The 22,764-nt window shown below is 41.6% G+C and overlaps 1 protein-coding gene across 2 annotated transcripts in view; it reads left to right on the top strand.

The window, feature by feature from the left end:
- Positions 1–22,764, top strand: part of UGP2 (UDP-glucose pyrophosphorylase 2) — a 42,315-nt gene that overhangs the window by 16,574 nt on the left and 2,977 nt on the right. For both annotated transcript variants that reach the window (XM_032763297.2, XM_032763296.2), the window contains exons 4-8: positions 14,328–14,513; positions 18,671–18,804; positions 19,552–19,849; positions 21,457–21,654; positions 21,873–22,115. In XM_032763297.2, the coding sequence (XP_032619188.1) occupies positions 14,328–14,513; positions 18,671–18,804; positions 19,552–19,849; positions 21,457–21,654; positions 21,873–22,115 (1,059 nt within the window). The remainder of the gene's footprint in view (positions 1–14,327; positions 14,514–18,670; positions 18,805–19,551; positions 19,850–21,456; positions 21,655–21,872; positions 22,116–22,764) is intronic.

The following is a 22,764-nucleotide window of genomic DNA, read 5'->3' as shown; positions in this document are numbered from 1 at the left end:
AACAGCACCTATTAAAATTAGATATTTTTAAGTCTGCAGGTCTAGAAAACTTGCATCCAAGAGTTTTCAAAGAGCTGGTTCAGGAGCTCACTGGACCATTAATGATTTTTTTTCTTCAGTAAGTCACCAGGAAATTCCTGAAGACTGAAAGAAAGTGAATGTTGTGCCAATATGTAAAAAGGATATATGGGACAACTGGGTAGTTAGAGAACTGTCGGTCTGACAGCAATCCTGAGCAAGATAATGGAGTGGCTGATATGGGACTCGATTAATAAAAAATTAAAGGAGGGTAATATAATTAATGCCAATTAACATTGGTTTATAGAAAATAGATCTTGTCAAACTAACTTGATATCTTTTTTTATAAGATTACAAGTTCTGTTGATAAAGGCAATAATGTTGATGTAACAGACTTAGACTTCTGTAAGGCATTTGAGTTGGTACCACATGACATTGATTAAAAAACTAGAATGATATAAAATTAACACTGTGCACATTAAATTGATTAAAAACTGGCTAACTGATAAGTCTTAAAATATAATTGTGAATGGAGTACCACCACCGAATGGGTGTGTTTCTGCTATGCTATTTAATATTTTTATCAATGACCTGGAAGAAAACATAAAATTATTGCTGATAAATTTTGGAGATGACACACACACTGGGGGAAGCAGTAAATGATGAAGAGGACAGATTACTGATACAGAGAGATCTGGATGTAAGCAAACAATATATGTTTTAATATGGTTAAATGTATAAATCTAGGAACACAGTATATGCCATACTTACAGGATAGGGGAAGCAGTGATTCTGAAAGATTTGAGGGTCCTGGTGGATAACAGCTGAAGATGAGCTCCCAGTGCAATGCTGTGGCCAAAAGTGCAGATGCAGTCCTTGGTTGCATAAACAGGGAATCTTGGATAGGAATAGAGAGTTTATTTTATCTCTGTATTTGGCACAGGTGCAACTGCTGCTGGAATACTGTATCCAGTTCTGGTGCCCATAGTTCAAGAAAAATGTTGATACATTGGAGAGGGTTCAGAGAAGAGCCATGAGAATGATCAAAGGATTAGAAAATCTACCATATAGTGTTTAATTCAAGGAGCTCAGTCTATTTAGTTTAACAAAGAGAAGGTTAAGGGGTGACTTGATTACAGTATATAGATAACTACATGGGGAACAAATATCAAGAATGGGCTCTTCAATCTAACAGAGAAAAAGGTATAATGCAATCCAGTGTCGGGAAGGTGAGTTCAGATGACTGGAAATAAGGCCTAATTTTTTAAACAAGGGTAAATTAATCATTGCAACAACTTACCAAGGGTTATCATGGATTCTCCATCACTGAGAACTTTAAAATCAGGATTGGATGTTTTTCTAAAAGATCTGCCCAAGGAAATGTCTTAGGGTTGTTCTATGATATCCTGTGGAACACAGGCTAGACTAAATTTATCATAATAGTTCCTTCTGGCCTTGGAATCTATGAAAACTTGAAGTCATCCAATGCTGATATTAGGTGCTAACAATGCTATGTGATAATCGCCATTCTTGGGATAAAATGGATCACAGAGATTTCTTGTGTTGATATGTGACGGGCTAAGTGGAATCTAAATCTCTCAGCGCTTTCACAAAGTTACAAGGAATAAATTCTGCACCCTGACTTTCTAAGTTACAGTTCTGCTTTCCAAGACTGAGAGCTGTTCTTGGTTTGCCTCACCTCTTGGTACACTATCAGTGTTTAACCCATTACTTTTTTCTAAAGCACTTTTAGATATACAGAGAATATAAAACACATTTCTACTGAATATCACTTCTTTAGTGATGTTCTGTGCTAGTGAGCATGACTAGGGCATTTGTTCAATAAATATTGATAATTCTGTTCTCATGGAAGTTGATCTAAGCAGTGGAACATTAGTAATTCATAAGCAGGGATGAAGATATAGTTTTAGAAAGGCCTCAGGATACAGACTTGAACACTGAGTTCTTCATGAGTAAGGTTTACTTGTGGAGAAAGGGAGAAATCTGTATGTGTGTCTTTAGCACTGTTATGCTCTCAGCTTTTTCTTTGATCTCCTTTCTTCCAGTCTTGCCAAAATTAAAGTTTTGACTAACTTTCTGTTGTGTCCAACTTGTATTTTAACACACAAACTCCATACCCCAGATTTTGCCAAAGCTGCTAATGTAGAGGATATTATGCCAGAGGCTGTCTCTTTGGGAAGTTTGTTGGAAATCTTACAAAGCATTAGTTATGACAGTTCTGATTTTTTCAAACAATCAGTTTCTTGAAAATTCCTGACTTTTGACTTGGGAATGTTGTATCTCAAACACTTTTGACCTCAAAACTCCAAATATGGATTATTATAGTATCCCTCATGAGAACTGGTGCCTTTGATGATTGTTGAATCAATTTGGTATATGGTCTTTTTTTAAACCTATGAGAACTCTGGCATTTATAATCTTGACCCATATTTGATGGAGTTCAAGATGTGCAGAGCTGGAAAACTTGAGTACAGGCTTTTAAGTCATTTAAAAACTCATGCAAACAGTTAAAATGTCATATGCCTTTATGGTGGTTTAATTTCTCCTGTTACTTGGATGTGTTTTGAAATTTCCAGAAGGAGTAGAACCATGACAGCACGGAAGCTTCCAAAGCTCTGTAAAAATGACGTTTCAATGAGAGCTTCTGCTTAATGGCATATCTGAGCTCAACAGGAGGAGAATTTCTAATTGAGCTTCCATGTGCTGTCTAGCCAGGGCAAGTCATTTGTTGCACAGGAGTTTTGGTTCCTTCTGCCAATATGTGTGGAACATTCCATAACAGTACATTATAAAAATATACTATAGCAATCATTAAACTTGTTTATAAATCAAACGGGATGATGATAGCTTTATAATCTCCCAGGGATGAGGAGGTTTGAAAAATATGGAGGTCAGGGATGAAACAAATACCAGTTTTGGGAAAAATTAACACCCTAGGGGCCATGACAATAAAGGTCCCCAATTTTAGATGAAATGAATAGAAAAAATTTTTTCCTGCTAAACTTCTGTCAGAAGGCTCCAGTTTTACAGCTAGGACCTATTCCTATTTGGAACCTTAAGAAAGAAGAGGATCAATGTAATGTTACTCTGGACCTTTTTAGAAAGCCAAAGTAAAGAACATGGGAGGGATGGAGAGAGGGATGTAACTTAATCCTACTTGAGTAAGCCTGGCACTTCATTCTGCATAAATTGCAAGTGATTGAAAAGGCCTGCTGGAAAATCTACTGGGAGGGAATTGCGGTAATGGAGTCCTGAGGAAGTATGTTGATATGGTGAGGTCACCTGGGGTGTGAGGGGAGCAGCCTGCATGATTCAGGCATGGGAGGGGCTTGTGATGCATGGATTTTGATAAGGGCATGACTGAATATCAAAAAGATACTTAAACTTGCCTGCTACTCGAATTCATCTCCGTAAATTAAGTTACAAAGGAAAAGAACCAATATCAACAATTCCTACCCACTAGCAAGTAGTTTGTTTCCCAGGGTTGAGGACAAGGTATTCGATTGTATCCATCTTGTGCTATTACTCAAGCAGTCCTATAGAGTTGATTCATTAACACATTATTAACCCTTTTTTAAAAAATGCTCTCAATGTCTTGTGTACACATTGACCAGCATGGGTGCTGTGTTCCTCTCCACTCTGCCTGTGATGTCAATCTCAGTGCTCCCTTTGTCCCCCACAGACATCTCGATGCCTTCATCCACATCGCCCTTTACACTTGGAACAAACTTGTAAAATCTATTAGTCAAACTCCGAGCCTCACCTCATTCACATCGCTCCTAAAAAATGCACATCAGCATTGCCTACAAAAAATAAATATAGCTTAACCCTCCCTCCCCCACCCCACAACTCCTGCATTGCCAAGAGGTATATATGTCTAAAATGAGTAACACTAATCTTATTTCTGTAAATCATGTCCCTTCCTTGTCCCTTCTGTTTCTCAATATGTGTCTGTCTTCACTTGTCTGTCATATCCAATGTTTATAATGTAAGCTCCTTAGAGCAGGAATTGATTTCCTATGCATTTCAGTGAAGCGCTTAGCATGCTCATGGGTGGGTAATAGGACAGTGCGGCGTATAAGAGCTGAGTGAAATGATCTAAAGGATGCAGCATTTTTGACAAGTCATTTAGACAGCAGTTGCAGAAAGCAGATGCTGGCTTGCTGCCTTTCCTAAACACACATTCAGAGTCAGATAGCTGCCCTCTCATCAGTCTTTTCACTTTCCTATATAAATGCCCTCTTATACTGTATAAGTCACTCATGTTTTTTTTGACATATCCATATTTGCAACCTTCAGGCTTCCCTCCCATATGTAGTTTATTTAGATACATCCTGCGTGCGGTGAAGTTACCGTATCATGAGTCCTGCCTCTTCCATTTATTCTGTGTGCTTCCTCTTGAAAATATAGCAGAATAGATGAACTATGGGCAGAATAAATTTGCTATGAGTAGATGGTATTCCTGAATGGATGTGCATTTGAAATAGCACAGAGGGACTACCATCAGGGATAAAGATCTCATTCTGTCCATGGTTTGGCATGTTAATGTTTTGAAAACCTGCTCATAAAAAGACCCTTGCAAGGATCTTATTTATGCCACTTAGCTCCTGGATAACATTGCTAAAGGCTTTCCCTGCACATGCACTCTTTATAAAAAGTCCAAACATATTGGTGGGATTTCTCTAGCTTTGGCCATTATCTACTCAACAGAAGAGACCTTCTCCATGCCATGCAACTACTTTCTGGCCAACCCTTGTGGTTTGCTCCCAAATGTGCGGTGTTCTGGTGTTGAGCTTTGATAGCTATAGCCAACTCATCCTTTCTACAAAAGTGATTGGAACTTCTGTTAGTTTCAAACTGTGCAGTTTCCAAATAATCACCCTTTGGCAAGGGGAGGGATAGCATTAAAAAGACACTGCAGAGGGACACTCTCAGGTATCACTCAAGCACATGCTTGGCTATCTTTTGTGGGATAAGGGCGGGGACTGGGCTAATACCACAGACTGTACTGAGGCCCTGTCTTCAGCTGGCCTTGAACCCTTTCCTCTGGAGGAGGTGGAGATTTTTGTAAGGGATAATGCTAATATGCTCGTCATTGTTATATGCTGGGCAATTCCCATGGCTTCCACAGGGATGGCAGTCTCTGGACTTCGCCACTCCATTTGGAATATATTCTGGAGAAGGGGAACAATGTGTTTCAGTTTATTCCCCTCACACCACCTGTGTCCTTACTGCTTTTGGCTGGTAATTTGTCCCCATATGGGAGGATCTAGCTATGAGGAGTGTGCGGGGAGAAGAGTCTGGTTTCTTGAATAAGCAGTTATCCTTTAAAGTCTGCAAGGAGGAAAAAAATATACGGGATTTTTAATTGTGCTGGTATGTTGTGTGAAACTTGTCTTACGCCAGGCTTATATGCATTTTGTTTCAAACCTACTGTGAAGCATCTAATACTGGTCACTGTTATAGAAAGGACACTGGAGTAGATGAACCACTGGTCTGATACAATATGATAATGCCTATGGTCAAATGTTTATGAAAGCTTGGTTGCTTGACTTATGAAAACTGCATTATTACATTTTCTAATATTTTAGAGTTCATGGACTTGTTTATGTCCTTTTCCTCCCAACAAACGGATCACTTGTTTGTGATTCTTTCATTTGACCAGGATGGCTAGATGGCAGTTTTCTTTGAAGCTCATTCTAAAGCAGAGGTGGGCAAAATATGGCCCGCGGGGGCAGTGTTTGTGGGTGCAGGCAGTGCGTGGAGACCCACTGTGCCCCTCCCCCCAAGGGGCACACAGAGATGTACCAGCAGCAGCCAGCTGCAGCTGCTTCTGGGAGTGGCGTGGGGCCACGGAATGCAGACAGCCTGTCTGAGCCCTGCTGTGTGCCCTTGGCCGGGAGCCACTTGTAAGTACCTTCCAGCTGGAGCCTGCACCTTGCACCCCAACCCCTTGCACCAGGTCAGAACCCCCGCCTACACCCAAACTCATTCCCAGACTCTGCCCCCCAATCCCTTGCCTCAGCCCAGAGCCCCCTTCTGCACCAAACTCCCTCCCAGAGCCCACACCCCTCACCCTCTCCTGCACCCCACATTCTGTACCAGCCCGGAGCTTCCTCTGGCACCCAAACTCTCTCCCAGACCCCCACACCCCCATTAATATAGTAGAAATGTGCTGCCTGTGATGACTTTCCAAAATTCATGGAGTGGCCCCCCCCCCCTGCAAAAATTATTGCCAACCCCTGTTCTAAAGCATCCAAGTTCTCTTTTCCTTTGAAATGTAACTGCAGTAACCAAGTAACCATATTTGGCATTCAAACTCTCTCCTCTAACTTGACCCAAAGCCATGGGCTTGATGCAGGAGTTACTGGGTAAAATTCTGTGGCTCTCAAAATCTACAAAAATTCTCCTGCTGCTTGACTCGGATAGCATTGACACCAAGAATGCCTTACACTGCTCCACATAAAGTGTGTGTGTATGTCTATTTAAATATAAAAATAAAATAATGCAACACGACTATGTATAACTGTTGTTTCCCCATCATTCATTCCCTGAGTAGCTGAGTTTAGCTTTGATTGGTGCTGGATTTAAATGCTGTCTTTTACCACATACTTTACAGTGAGCTGGCTGTAGCTCTTTTTTTTTTTTTAAATTATTTTTTTTTAAAAAGAACTTGGACTTCTATTATCAGTCTTTGAATTCTCTGCACCTCTCTTCCTGGAATAAATGAACTTCTCTTCCTAGGTTATAAAAAAAACAACTCTACAGAATTTGAAAGCCTCTTCTGTCGTAAATTTAGTTGAATAACCCTAGGTATTGCCAGTCACATTCCTGTCAGGGGTGAAAGTAACTGAAAGGACTTACCGGTATGCCAGAGTCCTGAGTGGGGGCGTGACCTCAACCGGAAGAGGCATTTAACGCCCTGAGGCTCCAGGCCCTTTAAAGCACCGCCCGAGCCCCGCTGCAGGAGCTCTGGCAGTGATTTAAAGGGCCTGGGGCACCCCACAGTGGCAGTAGCCCCGGGCCTTTTAAATCCCCGCCCGAGCCCGGCTGCTGGGCTCGGGTGGGGATTTAAAGGGCCCGGGGCTACTGCCAGCGTGGGGAGCCCCGGGCCCTCTAAAGTACTGCCTGAGCCCCACTGCCAGAGCTTCGGCAGTGCTTTAAAGGGCCCGGGGCTTCCGGCAGCAGCTGGAGCTCTGGGCCCTTTAAATCCCCATCCGAGCCCGGCTGCTGGAGCTCTGGCGGTGATTGAAAGGGCCCGGGGCTCCCCACAGTGGCAGGAGCCCCGGACCTTTTAAATCACCGCCCGGGAAGCTGGTCCAGTCCGGCATGGCGTACCAGCTGTACTGGACCGTACCAACTTACTTTCAGCTCTGATTCCTGTTAACGAAGAACTGTACTGTTACATAAAGTACTTTTACGGGCAATATGAAAAGGCCCTTTTTATTTTTTTGGTTGTTCGAGCTGTCTCTTTCTTTCATGGAGACTTGATATTCATGCTATTATACTAGGCTGGCTGAGGCACGTTCTAGTGACCTTTTACTTTGGATTCCCCCAGCGCTCTATGTTGGTGCTTATAGCTGAGTTGGATTGGAACTCAGGATAAATTCCAGATTACCAACATTTGAATCTTTGCTGTAACCTCTGAATCACGCTGTGACAGTCTAGGATTGTGTGTGTTTAAAATGAGTTTGCCCCACACCTATGGGAGAAGTCATTTAGGAACCTGAATTTCTCAAGAGTTCTCCAAAATCTTGCTGGGTGAGGAGGGGTGCTTTCTGAAGACTCCACTTACGTAAAGTCTCCAGTCTCCCCCTGTGTGGCACATGCCACTCTTAGAAGCCAAGCTGCAATTGGCTGAATGTTGTTTGTATTTTCCCATCTTCCTCCTCTTCCATTTCTCGGGAGGGAAGTGGGAAGTAAGAGTAGAAGCCCTAGAGGGGAATTAGTGCTGTTTGAGCCTGCATCCACTCCCTTTGCCATGCTTAAAGGGAGGGAAGCATCAGGGCTAATGTATGGGATTTTTTTTGACGCTATGAAAATTGAATCTTGGATTACGTGATAGTATTCTTAAAACCATTGGGGATAGTGCACGCATATTCTTTTTAGAAAGCTTACCTATCACTTTCCTTGCATGTTTACTCCCCTACTGACTTGATGAAGGTACAGATATTTTTTCTATTACTAATCACACAATTATGCTCAAAAATCCAGGATGCTACTAGACCTTCCAGAGTACTTAGTATGTACTTTTTAGGTTCAGTGGATACATAAATCACTGTCTTTGGTATAGTTTAAAAAAAAAACCCAAACTTGCCATAAATCTTTTCTAGACAATGGTGTAAAAAGACACTATTAGGTGCAAATAAGTGATGGTCACATTAACACCACCCTGTATCAAAAACCTACCGACCGCTATGCCTACCTTCATGCCTCCAGCTTCTATCCCGGGCACATCACACGATCCATTGTCTACAGCCAAGCACTGAGGTACAACCGCATCTGCTCTAACCCCTCAGACAGAGACCAACACCTACAAAATCTCCACCAAGCATTCTCAAAACTACAATACCCGCACGAGGAAATTAGGAAACAGATCAACAGAGCCAGACGTGTACCCAGAAGCCTCCTACTGCAAGACAAACCCAAGAAAGAAACCAACAGGACTCCACTGGCCATCACATACAGCCCCCAGCTAAAACCCCTCCAACGCATCATCAGGGATCTACAACCCATCCTGGACAATGATCCCACACTTTCACAGGTCTTGGGTGGCAGGCCAATCCTTGCCCACAGACAACCTGCCAACCTGAAACGTATTCTCACCAGCAACTGCACACCGTACCATAGTAACTCTAGCTCAGGAACCAATCCATGCAACAAACCTCGATGCCAACTCTGCCCACATATCTACACCAGCGACACCATCACAGGACCTAACCAGATCAGCCATACCATCACCGGTTCATTCACTTGCACGTCCACCAATGTAATATACGCCATCATATGCCAGCAATGCCCCTCTGCTATGTACATCGGCCAAACTGGACAGTCACTACGGAAAAGGATAAATGGACACAAATCAGATATCAGGAATGGCAATATACAAAAACCTGTAGGAGAGCACTTCAACCTCCCTGGCCACACTATAGCAGACCTTAAGGTGGCCATCCTGCAGCAAAAAAACTTCAGGACCAGACTTCAAAGAGAAACTGCTGAGCTTCAGTTCATCTGCAAATTTGACACCATCAGCTCTGGACTAAACAAAGACTGTGAATGGCTTGCCAATTACAGAACCAGTTTCTCCTCCCTTGGTTTTCACACCTCTACTGCTAGAACAGGGCCCCATCCTCCCTGATTGAACTAACCTCGTTATCTCTAGCTTGCTTGCTAGCATATATATACCTACCCCTGGAAATTTCCAGTACCTGCGTTTGACGAAGTGGGTATTCACCCACGAAAGCTCACGCTCCAAAACTTCTGTTAGTCTATAAGGTGCCACAGGATTCTCTGCTGCTTTTACTATTAGATTTGTTTAAACCTGTTATAGGACTGATAATACAGAGATGGATTCGTTCTTCTGGTTAAACGTATAGTCTCAAGATTTTACTGTAGTTTACAGAGGTCATTAAGTGTGTGAAATCTCGGATTATATTAATACAAATCAGGGTAGTACACTCTGGCATAGATGTAAAGGCTTCTTTTAATTGAACACTCAAACTTGTCAGCTTGTCTTTACCAGGAGATTGCAAATAAAACCACAACTGAAACAATCAGTTTATCTGATTGTTGTGTTTATAGTAGTGTACTTAGAATCTGAAGCTTATCACTTCACATAAGATTTGGGGTATAAATATTTTAATCTTTGCATCACTTAAACACCATTTAAGAAGCTTTGCTACATAATGGAGGCATTAAATGCTAAATTTCTTAAGAGGAATCTTGATGAAGATTCGTTGGGCTTATATTTGCAATATCAAAAATAAACAGCCATCTTTGTGGAGTAACAGAGAGCAGATTTTAGAAGTGTATGCTGCTGGTTCCTCTGAGGAACAATTCCATTTTCTCTAGCATGTAGACTGTGACTAGCTTCTGAAGATGTATTTTTTTAAATAACTAAAATAGATGTATGATCTCTCGGTATTGCTAGATAGAGAATCTTCTTTAGGCCCTATTACTTGCTGGTATAAGAAGGCATGGGATAGTTAGTCTTATTGTGATGTTTGTTGCGATCATTGTTCTCTCTGACTAGCAAATTAAGTCAATTTAAACTTCATTTTGGTAACATCTTTTTAGTTAATTTATAATAGAAAGTTAACTAAATTAATCTTAATCTTTCTTTCTTAAAAAGGTGTTAAATGAGGGGGTGGGGTTTTTAAGGTTTGTTTTCCTGGATAACTGCTTTAAACAAGCTAATTAACAAGTAAGGTATTTGGCCAGATTCAGTTCTCATTTATACGTAGGGAGGGAGGTGGAAATCTGGAGCAGCAATGTTAATTTGATGTGACTCTCTGATAATGGAGTTACTCCAGATTTATTACTGATATAATAGAGGAGGAGTAGTAGCTTAGCCTTTGGCCTTGGCTACACTGGCGCTTTACAGCGCTGCAACTTTCTCGCTCAGGGGTGTGAAAAAACACCCCCCTGAGCACAGCAAGTTACAGCGCTGTAAAGCGCCAGTGTAAACATGTCCCAGCCCTGGGAGCACCTCATTCTCATGGCTCTTCTCTGAACACTCTCCAGCAGTGGCTGCACCCGTGCCAAATACAGAGGTAAAATAACTTCTCTGCTCCTACTTGAGTCCCATGTTTATATATCCAAGGGTTGCATTTGCCCTTTTGGCTGCAGCATTGCACTGGGAGCTCATCTTCAGCTGTTACCCACCACAACCCCCAAATCTTTTTCAGTCACTGCGTCCCAGGGTAGAATCCCCTATCCTGTAAGTATGGCCTATATTCTTTGTTCCTAAATGTATACATTTACATTTAGCCATATTAAAGTGCATATTGTTTGGTTGTGCCCAGTTTTCCAAGTGATCCAGATCCTTGTATGTCAGTGACCTGTCCTTTTTGTTGTTTACCGCTCCCTTAATTTGTGTGCTATCTGCAAACTTTATTAGTGATGATTTTATGTTTTCTTCCAGGTTACTAATAAAAATATGAAATAGCACAGGGCCAAGAACTGATACCTGTAGGAGCCCACTAGAAACTTACCCGCTCTGTGGTGATTACCCTGTTTACAATTACATTTTTAGACCTATCAGCACATATTAAATGGATTAAAAACTGGTTATGTTAATTTTATATTGTTCCATTGTTTTAATCAAAATGTCATGCGTGTCCGTGTCAAATGGCTTACATAAATCTAAGTCTATTACATCAACACGATTCCTTTATCAAACAAACTTTCTACCTCATATAAAAAAAGTTGACAGGATCTGTTTTCCATAACCCCATGTTGATTGGCATTAATTATATTACCCTCCTTTAATTCTTTACTAATTGAGTAACATATCAGCCGCTCCGTTATCTTGGCCTGGGATTAATGTCAGACTCACAGACCTATAATTACTTGTAGGGTAAATGCAGCATATTACATATATGGTGCTATACAGGTAATAAACTCTGGACTCTCATTTTGTTAGGTAAATAAGGAGGAACTTAAACAAAATTTTTATAAAAATATTCTTAAGTGTTTTGGCTTGTTCCCTGGATCTTCCCTTCATGCAGCAAAGGGTGTTGGGGAGCACTGCTCCATCAAGTCTTTGGAAAATCCACACACCAAGGACAAGTAGGAAACTCTACAACTGATGCTACTGTGCAGGAAAATCTGTTTTCTTATTTATAGAAGTAAATTGCTAGCCCTTAGAGTTACAAAGATTTCCTCTGTTTGCATTTGGTAACCTTCATAATTCAATTTAAGTTTGAGATATGCTATTTACTCTCCAAAACCTAGCTATTCAGTAGCTAAGGTTGTTCTACAACCTGTCCTAGTGTTAGGATATAAGACACTGTCCACCCTCATTTGTAAACTTCCTAATCTTGTAGCACAATTTAAAATGCCCTTTTATGTAAAAGTCCATTGAAATTATCAGTTTCCTTCACTGAAATACCATGCATATTAAACACAAATCAAAACTTCATTATTAAAATTTTTTGAAGGAAGGGAAACTTGACAAGTTGCCTTAAAGGTGGTTAATCAATTACTTCTGTTGAATAAATAGTTTTTGGCCTGGATAATGGAGTAACTACAATTGATTGCACTATGACACTTCTGTTAGGCAAACTTCCACTATTTGAATAACGAGGTAGCTGTGGCAAAATGACTGACTAGACAACTAAGAAAAGATAAATTCATTTAATGGAAAGCAAGCTCCTTCCTAGTTGTATATGGCAGAACTCTTCTAATGTAAGAGTTTCCTTCTAATCTACCATCTCGTTGCTTTGGCCAGGAATATCAATTGTGCAATACAGTTTTTATTTCTTTTGCACTCAACCAGAACACGAACTTTTTGTTCTTGTATAATGTGGTTCTCCATTTTTCTCCCCTCTTCCTCCAGCATACCTAAAGTGAACATGAAGTCCTCAAATTTATTTAGTCCATGTCTTGTTATAAATCAGATGCATTTCTGCTACATTCCAAGCAGAATTGAAGTAATTTCCGTGTCATTGTGTTGGAAGTTTTTTTGAAGCATTCAGATTTTTTTTTCAAATGCCATAAATAATCTGTGTAATGTTTTAATCATCTAAAAAGCTTCCTTGAAAAAAAAAAATTCTATAGCCTTATTCTATTAGATCAGTGTTTCCCAAACTTGGAATGCCACTTGTGTAGGGAAAGCCCCTGGCGGGCTGGGCGGGTTTGTGTACCTGCCACGTCCGCAGGTCCGGCCGATCGCGGCTCCCACTGGCCGCAGTTCGCTGCTCCAGGCCAGTGGGAGCTGCTGGAAGTTGTGCGGGCTGAGGGATGTATTGGCCTGGAGCAGCGAACCGCGGCCAGTGGGAGCTGTGATCAGCTGAACCTGCCAACGTGGCAGGTACACAAACCGTCCCAGCCCGCCGGGGGCTTTCCCTACACAAGCGGAGTCCCAAATTTGGGAAGCACTGAATTAGATCATTCCAGAACTGTTAAAACAACTGTGTCACTTTAACAATACCTTCCTGTGTGTGTGTGTGCGTGTGTGTAGGCATTCTTTAATGAAGTTACAACTGTGTTTTTTTAATAAGGCCTAATTTTGTGTACATACCAACCCACCCCAGAATCCAGACAAGTCATATCGCCTTTAAAATTGATAGTTTCTTTCTGAAAACAAGAGAGAACTTTTTTCCTGCAAAATTTGAAGTGAATTGGCTGAGAATACTCTGAAAATAGAAGGGTTAGAAGCATTTTGGAACTTTTGCTGCAAGGTGGAAAAAAACAGGCCTAGTACCAAGAACCAACATTAATCTGATTAAAGAGTCTCGCAAAGAATTTTTAAAACTTAGCCTTCTCTGCTTGTTTGCTTTGGTGACCTTTAGTACAGAAAATCAAGAGACTGCAGCAAGAGTAAGCAGCTTTTAAAAGGAAGAAAAAGTCAAACCTTTTTCTTGCACAGAGAGAGACTTCCTAAGGTGCAACTTGATTGGTAGGCAGGCTTGCTATTGGGGTGGGTGGGTTGGATTTTTTCATATATAAAAAAAGCTTCACAAAGGTTCTCTTGCTGACCTTGGGTGGAGCACTGTAAGTGAGGGAATGCAGTCCTGATCTCTATCTACTTCTTACCTCTGTTGGTACCCAGCCCACTTTCCCTGTGGGCTGGAAGAGGGAAGTGATGAGTATCTGCATTTGAGTAAAGCTTAAACTTTCCTTGACACTTTTGTCTAATAAAAAATAAAACACATTTTCTGAGAAGAGAGGTTATTTAACAAACTGTATTGTATGTGGCGTTTTAAGCTGTCTAGGGTAGGAATTGTATCTTCTTACATGTCTTTAATATGCTGGGCCACTGTAGTGATGCCTCACAAATAAACTGGGGTACTGTTGAAGATTAACTTCTTAAATTTGAGAAGGGGTGTGTGTGTATGTGGGGGGCGGGGTGAGTAACTTCCTAACACACAAACGTTGAGAACTTTGGCAAGGAGTTGTAGTTCAGAGTTCAGCCTTTCTATTACATGGTATATTTTCCTGTTCCTCTAGAAATCCCTTCTTAGCAGTGGGGAAGCGTAACAAAAGCTATAAAAAGATGTTAGTTTATTTCAGTCACCTCTGATAAGTTTACTTGAATACCTTCTAAAATAACTGCTTCCTTACAGATTCAGCCCTATGAGAAGATAAGGGCCAGGGGACTGCCTGTTAACATCACCTCAGTCTTGAACAAACTGGTTGTAGTGAAACTAAATGGTGGCTTGGGCACTAGCATGGGCTGTAAAGGCCCCAAAAGTCTTATTGGTGTGCGGAATGAAAACACCTTCTTGGACCTGACAGTTCAGCAGATTGAGGTAAGAAACTTTTGATCTGCCCTGAAAGCCATTGTTGAAACAACATGCTTTGTGAATCAGAGCATAGGCTAAAACTCTTGAAATTCTTGCTAATTTAGAAACACTTCCACTGACTAATCTGATTTGATTAAAAATTGAAACTGGGCTGTCTGAGCGGTACTGCTCTGCCCTACTGGGTAGGAAACTGGAATCAGACCCCTGTTCTGCCCTCTGTGTCACTAGCGATTGGCAGTGCTGAGAGTTACTGCACCTGGACTGGATTGTGAGCACCACTTAATAGTGATGCACATGGCCACTCCCACCATGGCTGAGTAAGCAGCAGCATTAACGGAGATGGTAGGGAATCCCTGTGGTCCTTAGATAGTGACTATGACGGAAACTTCCCAAAAGAAGCTTGGCAGGGAAATGGAAGACCCCCAACTCGCTGGGATGCGGGGAATTGCACTGAAAAGAGAAGATAAAAATAAAGTATCACATATGCTATGTGGATGGAATTGAATTACACCAGCATTTCTCAAACTGGGATCTGCGGACCCCACTGATCAACTCCTCCCCATCCCTCTATCTCCCGAAGGCTACTGAAGCCAAACCGGGAGACTTCAGGTACTAAAAGTCTGGCGGCGCAGTGGAGCTATGGCTCCCTGCCTGCCCTGGCTCTGCGCCGCTCCTGGAACTTCCTGAGCCCGCACCCAAACTCCCTCCTAGAGCTTGGACCCCCTCCTGCACTCCAACCCCCACCCCAGCCTGGTGAAAGTGAGTGCGAGTAGGGGAGAGCGAGCAATGGAATGAGTGGGGGAAAGGGTGGACTCGGGGTAGGGCATGGGGCAGGCTGGGGATGGGGCCTGGGGCTGAGCAGGGATGTTGGGGCTTCCCAAAAAATTTTAAATCAAAATGGGGGTCCTCGGATTGCTAAAGTTTGAGAACTGCTGGTTCACACCATTCTGGTCAAGGTTAAATCAGCACGCATGCTAACCCAGACAGTGCTAGTACTTCTAAAGTGCCATGGATCAAACTGCAGAATTTAGCAGGGCCTTAAACAGTAAAATCCCAGGTACACTTTTTTGATATTTTTTCCCCCTAGATCTGAGTCCCAAGAGTAGCTTTAAAAGCTTTGTTTTCTCCTAGGTTCAACCCTCCCTCTTGCCACACCAAATGTTTTTAGTATCACTCCAAGTAGTCTCTCTCTTTAGTAAATTCCAGATTTTAGAAGTGATTGGCATTTATTCCTCCAAAAAGCAAATGAACACTTGCAGCTTTTGGAGGGCATTTTGGCTGTTATAGATTTACCTCTTTACATTTACAGTGCTACTTATTCTTACAGTAGATAAGTAAGATGGCTATGAAAGGGTAGGATATTGGCTTGCCCTAGTTTCCTCATCCAGTTCATTCTAGTTTTGGGTGCTTACCAAAGTTTGGAGTACATATATTGATGTGTCTGGTGGTACTTTCCCCAAGGGTTAGGAAAGTGAGCTGCAGTCCCATACAAAGATTGTGCCCAATTCTACCATTCAGTGTGAGATCCAAGAGTGTGTTTCAGGTGTTCTCTTTTGAGGGTCTTTGTTGATCCTAGGCAGGTTAATGTGCCCACTTTCTGGTCCTCATCTCTCTCTCACTTACTCACACCCAGAGATTTGGAAATGTAAGTTCTTAATAGCTGCTCCGTTGCTGACGTGAAAGCTGCACTTAACAGAAGTTCTTGGAGATCCATGGCAAGAAGCATATTACAGAACTTGTCTTTTAATCACTTTTAAGATGATTTTAATAGATCCTAACACATCGAGTAGGATTAAGGACACTGAGAATGTGCCCGCACCTTTTTGAATGTACCAGCAGTTAAAAATTACACAATTGAGTGCCTCAAACCATATCTGGAGTGAATATTCTTCTTTCCAGAACAGTCCCAATGAAGCTGATTTGATTCACTCCTTATTGCAGTAGAATAATGCCCATTATCGCCCTTCATGTAGTTAAGGGAGGGACTACTTCATTTTGGGTTCTGAATTTTTTATTACTTTTATACTGTGTGCTCTGTCTATGTTAGACAATTTATTAAGGATATGATATGGTCACGGAGATCACAGATTCTGTGACTTTAACAGACATCTGTGGCTTCAGCTTCAGGCCTGGGTAGCAGGGCTCTGGCTGCCAGGCTCCCCATGCTGGGCTCTGGCTTCCGTGATCTACGGTTTATTGCCAGCATCCTGCCCATGAATTTTAATAAAAATCCCTGTGCCAAAATCTTAACCATAACTATTATCCATATATAGAAAGTTAGACTCTCTGTACATGTGCCCTCTCATGGCTGGACATGATGTAGCAGCTCTTCCTGTTTAGTACCCCCTGCTGATGGTCACGCCAGTCTGGAGGTTGGCTGCCTTTTCTTGCAACTCAGCCGTCTGTCCAGGTCATGGCTGAGTTACACACCCCTTCTCAGGTGGAACAAGTCCACATGAAACCATACCCAAAGTTCCAGTCTCTTCAGCCCTTCTGATTGGGAGTTAGTAAGACAAAGCCCTCATATGGGATCTTCAGCATAGACCATGCAAAGAAAACACAGCTGAAGTACTTCTAATCCCACTTGACTCCCAGTACTTTACTGCCATACTGTGAACCTCCCCTTCTCAATCTCAGCTCCATATTGAACCCTCTTTTGGGTCCACGACAGTGAGAATCAACATCTCCTCTAGCCTTCACGTTTTCTCTCTGTACCCAGGGGTTTCCTTGCTTCTAGCAGCCTTCCCTGATATGCTCAGCTTCCTGGGCTTCCTTTTCAGGGCCCATGCCCTCCTTCCTCATGGCCTCGTGCTGGGGTTCAGCCTAATGTCTGCAGAGTTTGTTCTTGTTCTCATTTCAGAATGCTGCCTCCCAGAGCTTTCTGCCTGGAATCCCCCCTCCTCAGGGGCCTGCTACAGGAGCTTATCCCTTCTTGGAGCTCCTCTCCAAAGTCCCCTTAGGCTTTACTATACTGCTTTTGGGCTTTGCTGCCTCAGGCTTCCGCCTGGCTTAGGACTCTCTAGTCCCAGTTCCAAGTCTCCCAGGTGTGTCTGTCTTCAACCCAAGAGAGAAACTGTCACCTATCTCACTCATTCTTGGTTCTGCTCCTGCCATTGCCCTACATTCTTTCCCTCATAAAGACCCAGCTCCTTCCCAGTTGGGTTTTATCATGTTGTGCCTAATATCCCTTCAGGTGCCAGGCAGTGGCCTCATTGGGCTCAGTCTCCTGTTATAGCTCATGGTTAACCAATGTGGGGATTATACATCTACTCGCACCATTTTTTCAACTGTTTTTAACCAACTCCTGAATAACCAATACCATGACATCTTAACTGCTCTGTACTGTTGATCATGGCATCAATCTGCCACAAAAAAAAAAGCTTCAAAGCAGTTCTTGGTAGAAGATTGCAATCCATTTATAAAGAATCCTAAATACAGAGTGGATTGTAAAAGCTCCAAATTGCCTATTGGGATAAAATATCGTGCAGAAGGACAAACGGTTTCCTGGGTATAGGTATGTCTAAAATTCAAAGAAAGCTAAGAGTCCCTTCAACATAACCATTTTGTGGCACATCTTGTATGCATTAGCCTATCTGATGCATTGTCCAGTTAGAACTGAAGAGTTAAGAACTCCAGTTGTTCTGTTAGCTCTGAATGATTTGCATGTGCATATTTAATTTAGACCTTCAATAACTTCTTGTTTCATCATAAATACTTCTATAGCTATGAAGATTGTCTTTTAGCTGTTACATTTGTCTAGATATCTTTTAAAGAGATTTTTTTCATAACCATTGTTTGACACAGTCTGCAAATAGTATCCAAAGTAGTGGTCCCCAACCTTTTCCGTGAGGTGGGTGCCGGACAACTAGCCGCCAAGGACCATGGCTGCCGGACAAGCAGCCGCCGAAATGCTGCCATGAAGGAGTGCCATCAAGAGGCGTCACTGCCAGTTCAGCGGGATTTCAGCAGTAGCGCTTCTTGACGTTGCCACTTTTCGGCGGCTGCTTGTCCGGCCAGCAGGCGGGTGCACATGGATGCTCCAGCGGGCACCATGGCGCTGCAGGCACTGCGTTGTGGACCCCTGATCTAAAGTCTCATTGTTTAGGTGGCAGAAATAAAACCCAAGTAGCTCCTGCAGAATATGATCTTTTTTTTCTCCTCAGCATCTAAACAAAACCTACAACACAGATGTTCCTCTTGTTCTAATGAACTCCTTTAACACTGATGAAGACACAAAGAAAATCTTGCAGAAGTACAGCCACAGTCGTGTGAAAATATATACTTTTAATCAAAGCAGGTATCAGATTTTTTTTTCTTCTGTTTGGGATAAAAGAAACAAGCAAGATCATCCTTGTTGTGCATATGAAATATTTTTGTTAGAGTTTTAGACAGCTTAAATGTTATTGAGTATTAATAGTGACATACTTTCATGTTCTACCTCTTTAAAAGGGCCTTTTTTGGACGTTTAAAAAGTGAGAAGGCCCAAGAACAGACAGATAAAATGAATAACTAAAAATAAATGGGTGGAAGAAATCTGTGTTCTGAGATCAGACTTGCAGTGGAACGCAGGAACGTGGGCTTTGAATTCTGAATTGTCTTGGCTGTGAAACCACAGGGTTGGGGCTGTCGGAAGCAGGTGTAGACTGACTTGTAGGCTGACCACCAACGAAATTTGCCCTGAATTGGTCATGGGAGGTTCGGGAGGGTCCTGTTTTTTAAAAAGTGAATTCCTAGGTTCCTGTGATTGCGTATAACATGTTCTGAACCCTTGTGGAGGAAGAAACTTGCATTACCTCTGGCTTCAAAGAGATGATTCTTTTAGGTTCATACTTAATTAAATATTAACTTGCAGTTCCTGCCCCGATATCCAAGTATGAACACACACAATCTCCTCCGGTTTCTGTGTATCTGATTAACTGGCCTAAGAAGTAATAATTTTAAAACCACACCAAGTCTGGAGTATCCCATGTGACTGCATTACTACTGCATTAAGGTCTGTATCAGTATTTAACATGGATGAGATCTAATAATTGTCATTTTCCAGGTATCCTAGAATTAATAAAGAGTCTCTACTGCCAATAGCCAAGGACGTATCTTATTCAGGAGAGAATACTGAGGCGTGGTATCCCCCAGGTCACGGCGATATCTACTCCAGTTTCTATAACTCTGGTCTGCTTGACACACTTATAGGAGAGGGGAAAGAGTACATTTTTGTGTCTAATATAGATAACTTGGGAGCAACTGTGGATCTTTACATTCTTAACCACCTTATGAATCCACCAAATGGAAAATGCTGTGAATTTGTCATGGAGGTCACAAATAAAACCAGGGCAGATGTTAAGGTAAAAATGTATTTGTTCAAGTCAATTCATGCACTCGCTGACTTAGCAAAATTTTAGTCTCATTTTCTTTTGTATTATAGTTTCAACCAGACGTTAAATATCACCTCAAATATCTCTAAGGCTTATATATCTCAACCCAACAGTCAGCTGTAGATCTAACTTGAAAAAGAGATGTAAAGTCCGCAGGTTTTATGACATATTTACAGTTTTGTGGCATGAAGTGCAGTATAGCATGCTGTTTTGGTCAGTCATATGCAAGTATTTAAATACATATACATCTCCTGGGCTTCAGTTACTAGACACGGCAGCCTATTGTGTAGGCCACATGGGTTTTCAACCTGCAGGTCATGACATGACATATAGCAACATCAAAGAGGAGTCTTAATATGGAAGATGCTGAGAACCACCATGCTACAGTAGTAGCCTCTCTTGCTAGTTCAACTGCCTAACCCACTTCTATATTTTAAAACTACAATATATAATGCTCTGTAGCTTAAATTTCTGGTAGTCTTGACCTAGCATCCTGCCCTGACTAGTTTCAGGTGGTGAAACCAGGGTTTCTGGCTAATTGTTGGCCAACATTTAAACCAAAACAATGACATGTTTGGTACATGCGGTAAGCATTTTTACCACATAGCGATTTGTACCACCACCTGTAAGTGTCTTGTCCCATGTTCTTTAACCATGAAAAATACTGCTAGTGCCCCATTCATTTGATATTATTGTAAAGGATCTGATTCAACCCATATAAGGAAGGAAATGTAATGTATCCTTTGAAGCCTTATGGAGAAAGTTAACTGATACTGTAGTAAGCACCACATAGCCTACAGTACATAGTCAGCTATCTTATATTTCAGCCATAACTTTTGAATTTCCTTTTGTGAAAAGGTTTAATTTAGATCCTGACATGTAACCTTATAAAATTCTCCATTGTTTAATTATCCATCATAAGCTAAAGGTGACTTTTAAATTGACTAAAAGTTTCCATTAGTGCTTAGGTGATTTAGGCATCTGAGTCACCGAGGTGCTTTTGAAAATTGTATCCACTGTTTAGAGCCACTGTGGATAAGTTATTTAAATGGTCTATAAAAACTGTTAGTGTTTTCTAGTATCAATAACTGGCATAAACAATTCTAGTGTTCCAGTCAGTTTCTACTATAAGTTAAACAAGTTTTCTATAAGGGCATGGCTACACTGGAAACTTCAAAGTGCTGTCACAGGAACGTTCCTGCGGCAGCACTTTGAAGTGCGAGTGTGGTCGCCTGTGAGTGCTGGGAGCTCTCCCAGCGCTCCTGGTAATCCACCTCCATGAGGGGATTAGCTCCCAGCGCTGGGAACCTGTCTACACCAGTGCTTTAAAGCGCTCAGACTTTGTGCTCACGGGGGTGATTTTTCACCCCCCTGAGCCAGCAAGTTAGAGTGCTGTAAAATGTAAGTGTAGACAAGCCCTAAGATTAGGTATTTGGTATTGAAATGTGACAGGCAGATCACTTCCAACTGCACCTCACTTCATAGTGTGTTTTAAGAAGATATATGCAGCATGCTGTTATAAAGATTTTATATATATGTATGGTGTGCTGTTACTTAGATCTGTTCTGCCTTTGCAGGGTGGTACACTCACGCAATATGATAACAAACTGAGACTGGTAGAAATAGCTCAGGTTCCAAAAGCACATGTTGATGAATTCAAGTCTGTGTCAAAATTCAAAATTTTCAATACAAACAACTTGTGGATTTCTTTGCCTGCAATTAAACGACTGCAAGAGCAAAATGCTATTGATATGGAGATCATCGTTAATCCAAAGGTAAGCTCATGGCAGGACTTCAGAGGGAAAACAGCAGAGACTGTGCAGTGGAGTCCAACTGTGCTAACTTCTCTACCTTCACCTTTGTTTCCTGAATGTCTTTATATTCTGCATAACTGTCCCCCTTTAAAACAATGTTAGTGCTTTTGACTATTCAAAGGTCCGATGGCGAATAAGTATTTGTCTGGTCATGTTCATGCTACAACTTTCTTTTTCAGACTTTGGATGGAGGTTTAAATGTTATTCAGCTGGAGACTGCAGTTGGTGCTGCTGTTAAAAGTTTTGAGAATTCTTTGGGAATAAATGTACCTCGTAGTCGTTTTCTGCCTGTCAAGACCACATCAGATCTCTTGCTTGTGATGTCCAACCTGTATAGCCTTAATGCTGGATCCTTAACTATGAGCGAGAAACGTGAATTTCCAACTGTACCTCTGGTTAAACTGGGAAGCTCTTTCACCAAGGTAAACCGCGATAGTTACATATTTTTCTCAAGAGAAGACTGTAAACACTGATGCCCTTCATCTGTTAACATATCAGTATGCATCTGACGAAGTGGGTATTCACCCGTGAAAGCTCATGCTCCAATACGTCTGTTAGTCTATAAGGTGCCACAGGACTCTCTGCTGCCTTTACCAGTGAGAGGAGACTAGGTTACAAGGACAGTTTCTTTAATTACTTCCAACTCTGCAAATTGACTGCTCCCTTGAGTCATGAAATAATAGCTTTATTCTTGTAGGCAAACATCTTAAAAACATCTGAATATTCACAGCATTACAATAGCTATCTCACACTTCCTTATCCTTTTTACTGGGGGATAGTGTTTTGTCCATTCGAAAGTTCAGGTTTTCTTTAAACTGCCTGTAATTAGTTTCCCAAACTTTATGTTGAAACTAGCTCTCTCACTGCTATCTCATGGTGACTTATGGCTCTGTCTGATGTAGATTCAAGAACAGATTTTGGAGCTAGTTTCCTAGAGTAAGGATAGGAACTCTTCATTCACAAAATAAATTCTTGAAGGATTGTTAATCCTGCTGTATTTATACACTTTACATTTAGCTTTAGTCTCATCCTTTCGTAACTTGTTTCAGTACTTTCTTCTAGCATTAAATC

This window comes from Chelonoidis abingdonii, chromosome 3 (genome assembly GCF_003597395.2).
Source record: "Chelonoidis abingdonii isolate Lonesome George chromosome 3, CheloAbing_2.0, whole genome shotgun sequence".
NCBI lineage: Eukaryota > Metazoa > Chordata > Testudines > Testudinidae > Chelonoidis > Chelonoidis abingdonii.
The sequence above is the reverse complement of the archived record's forward strand: the minus strand, read 5'-3'. Positions and strand labels throughout refer to the sequence as shown.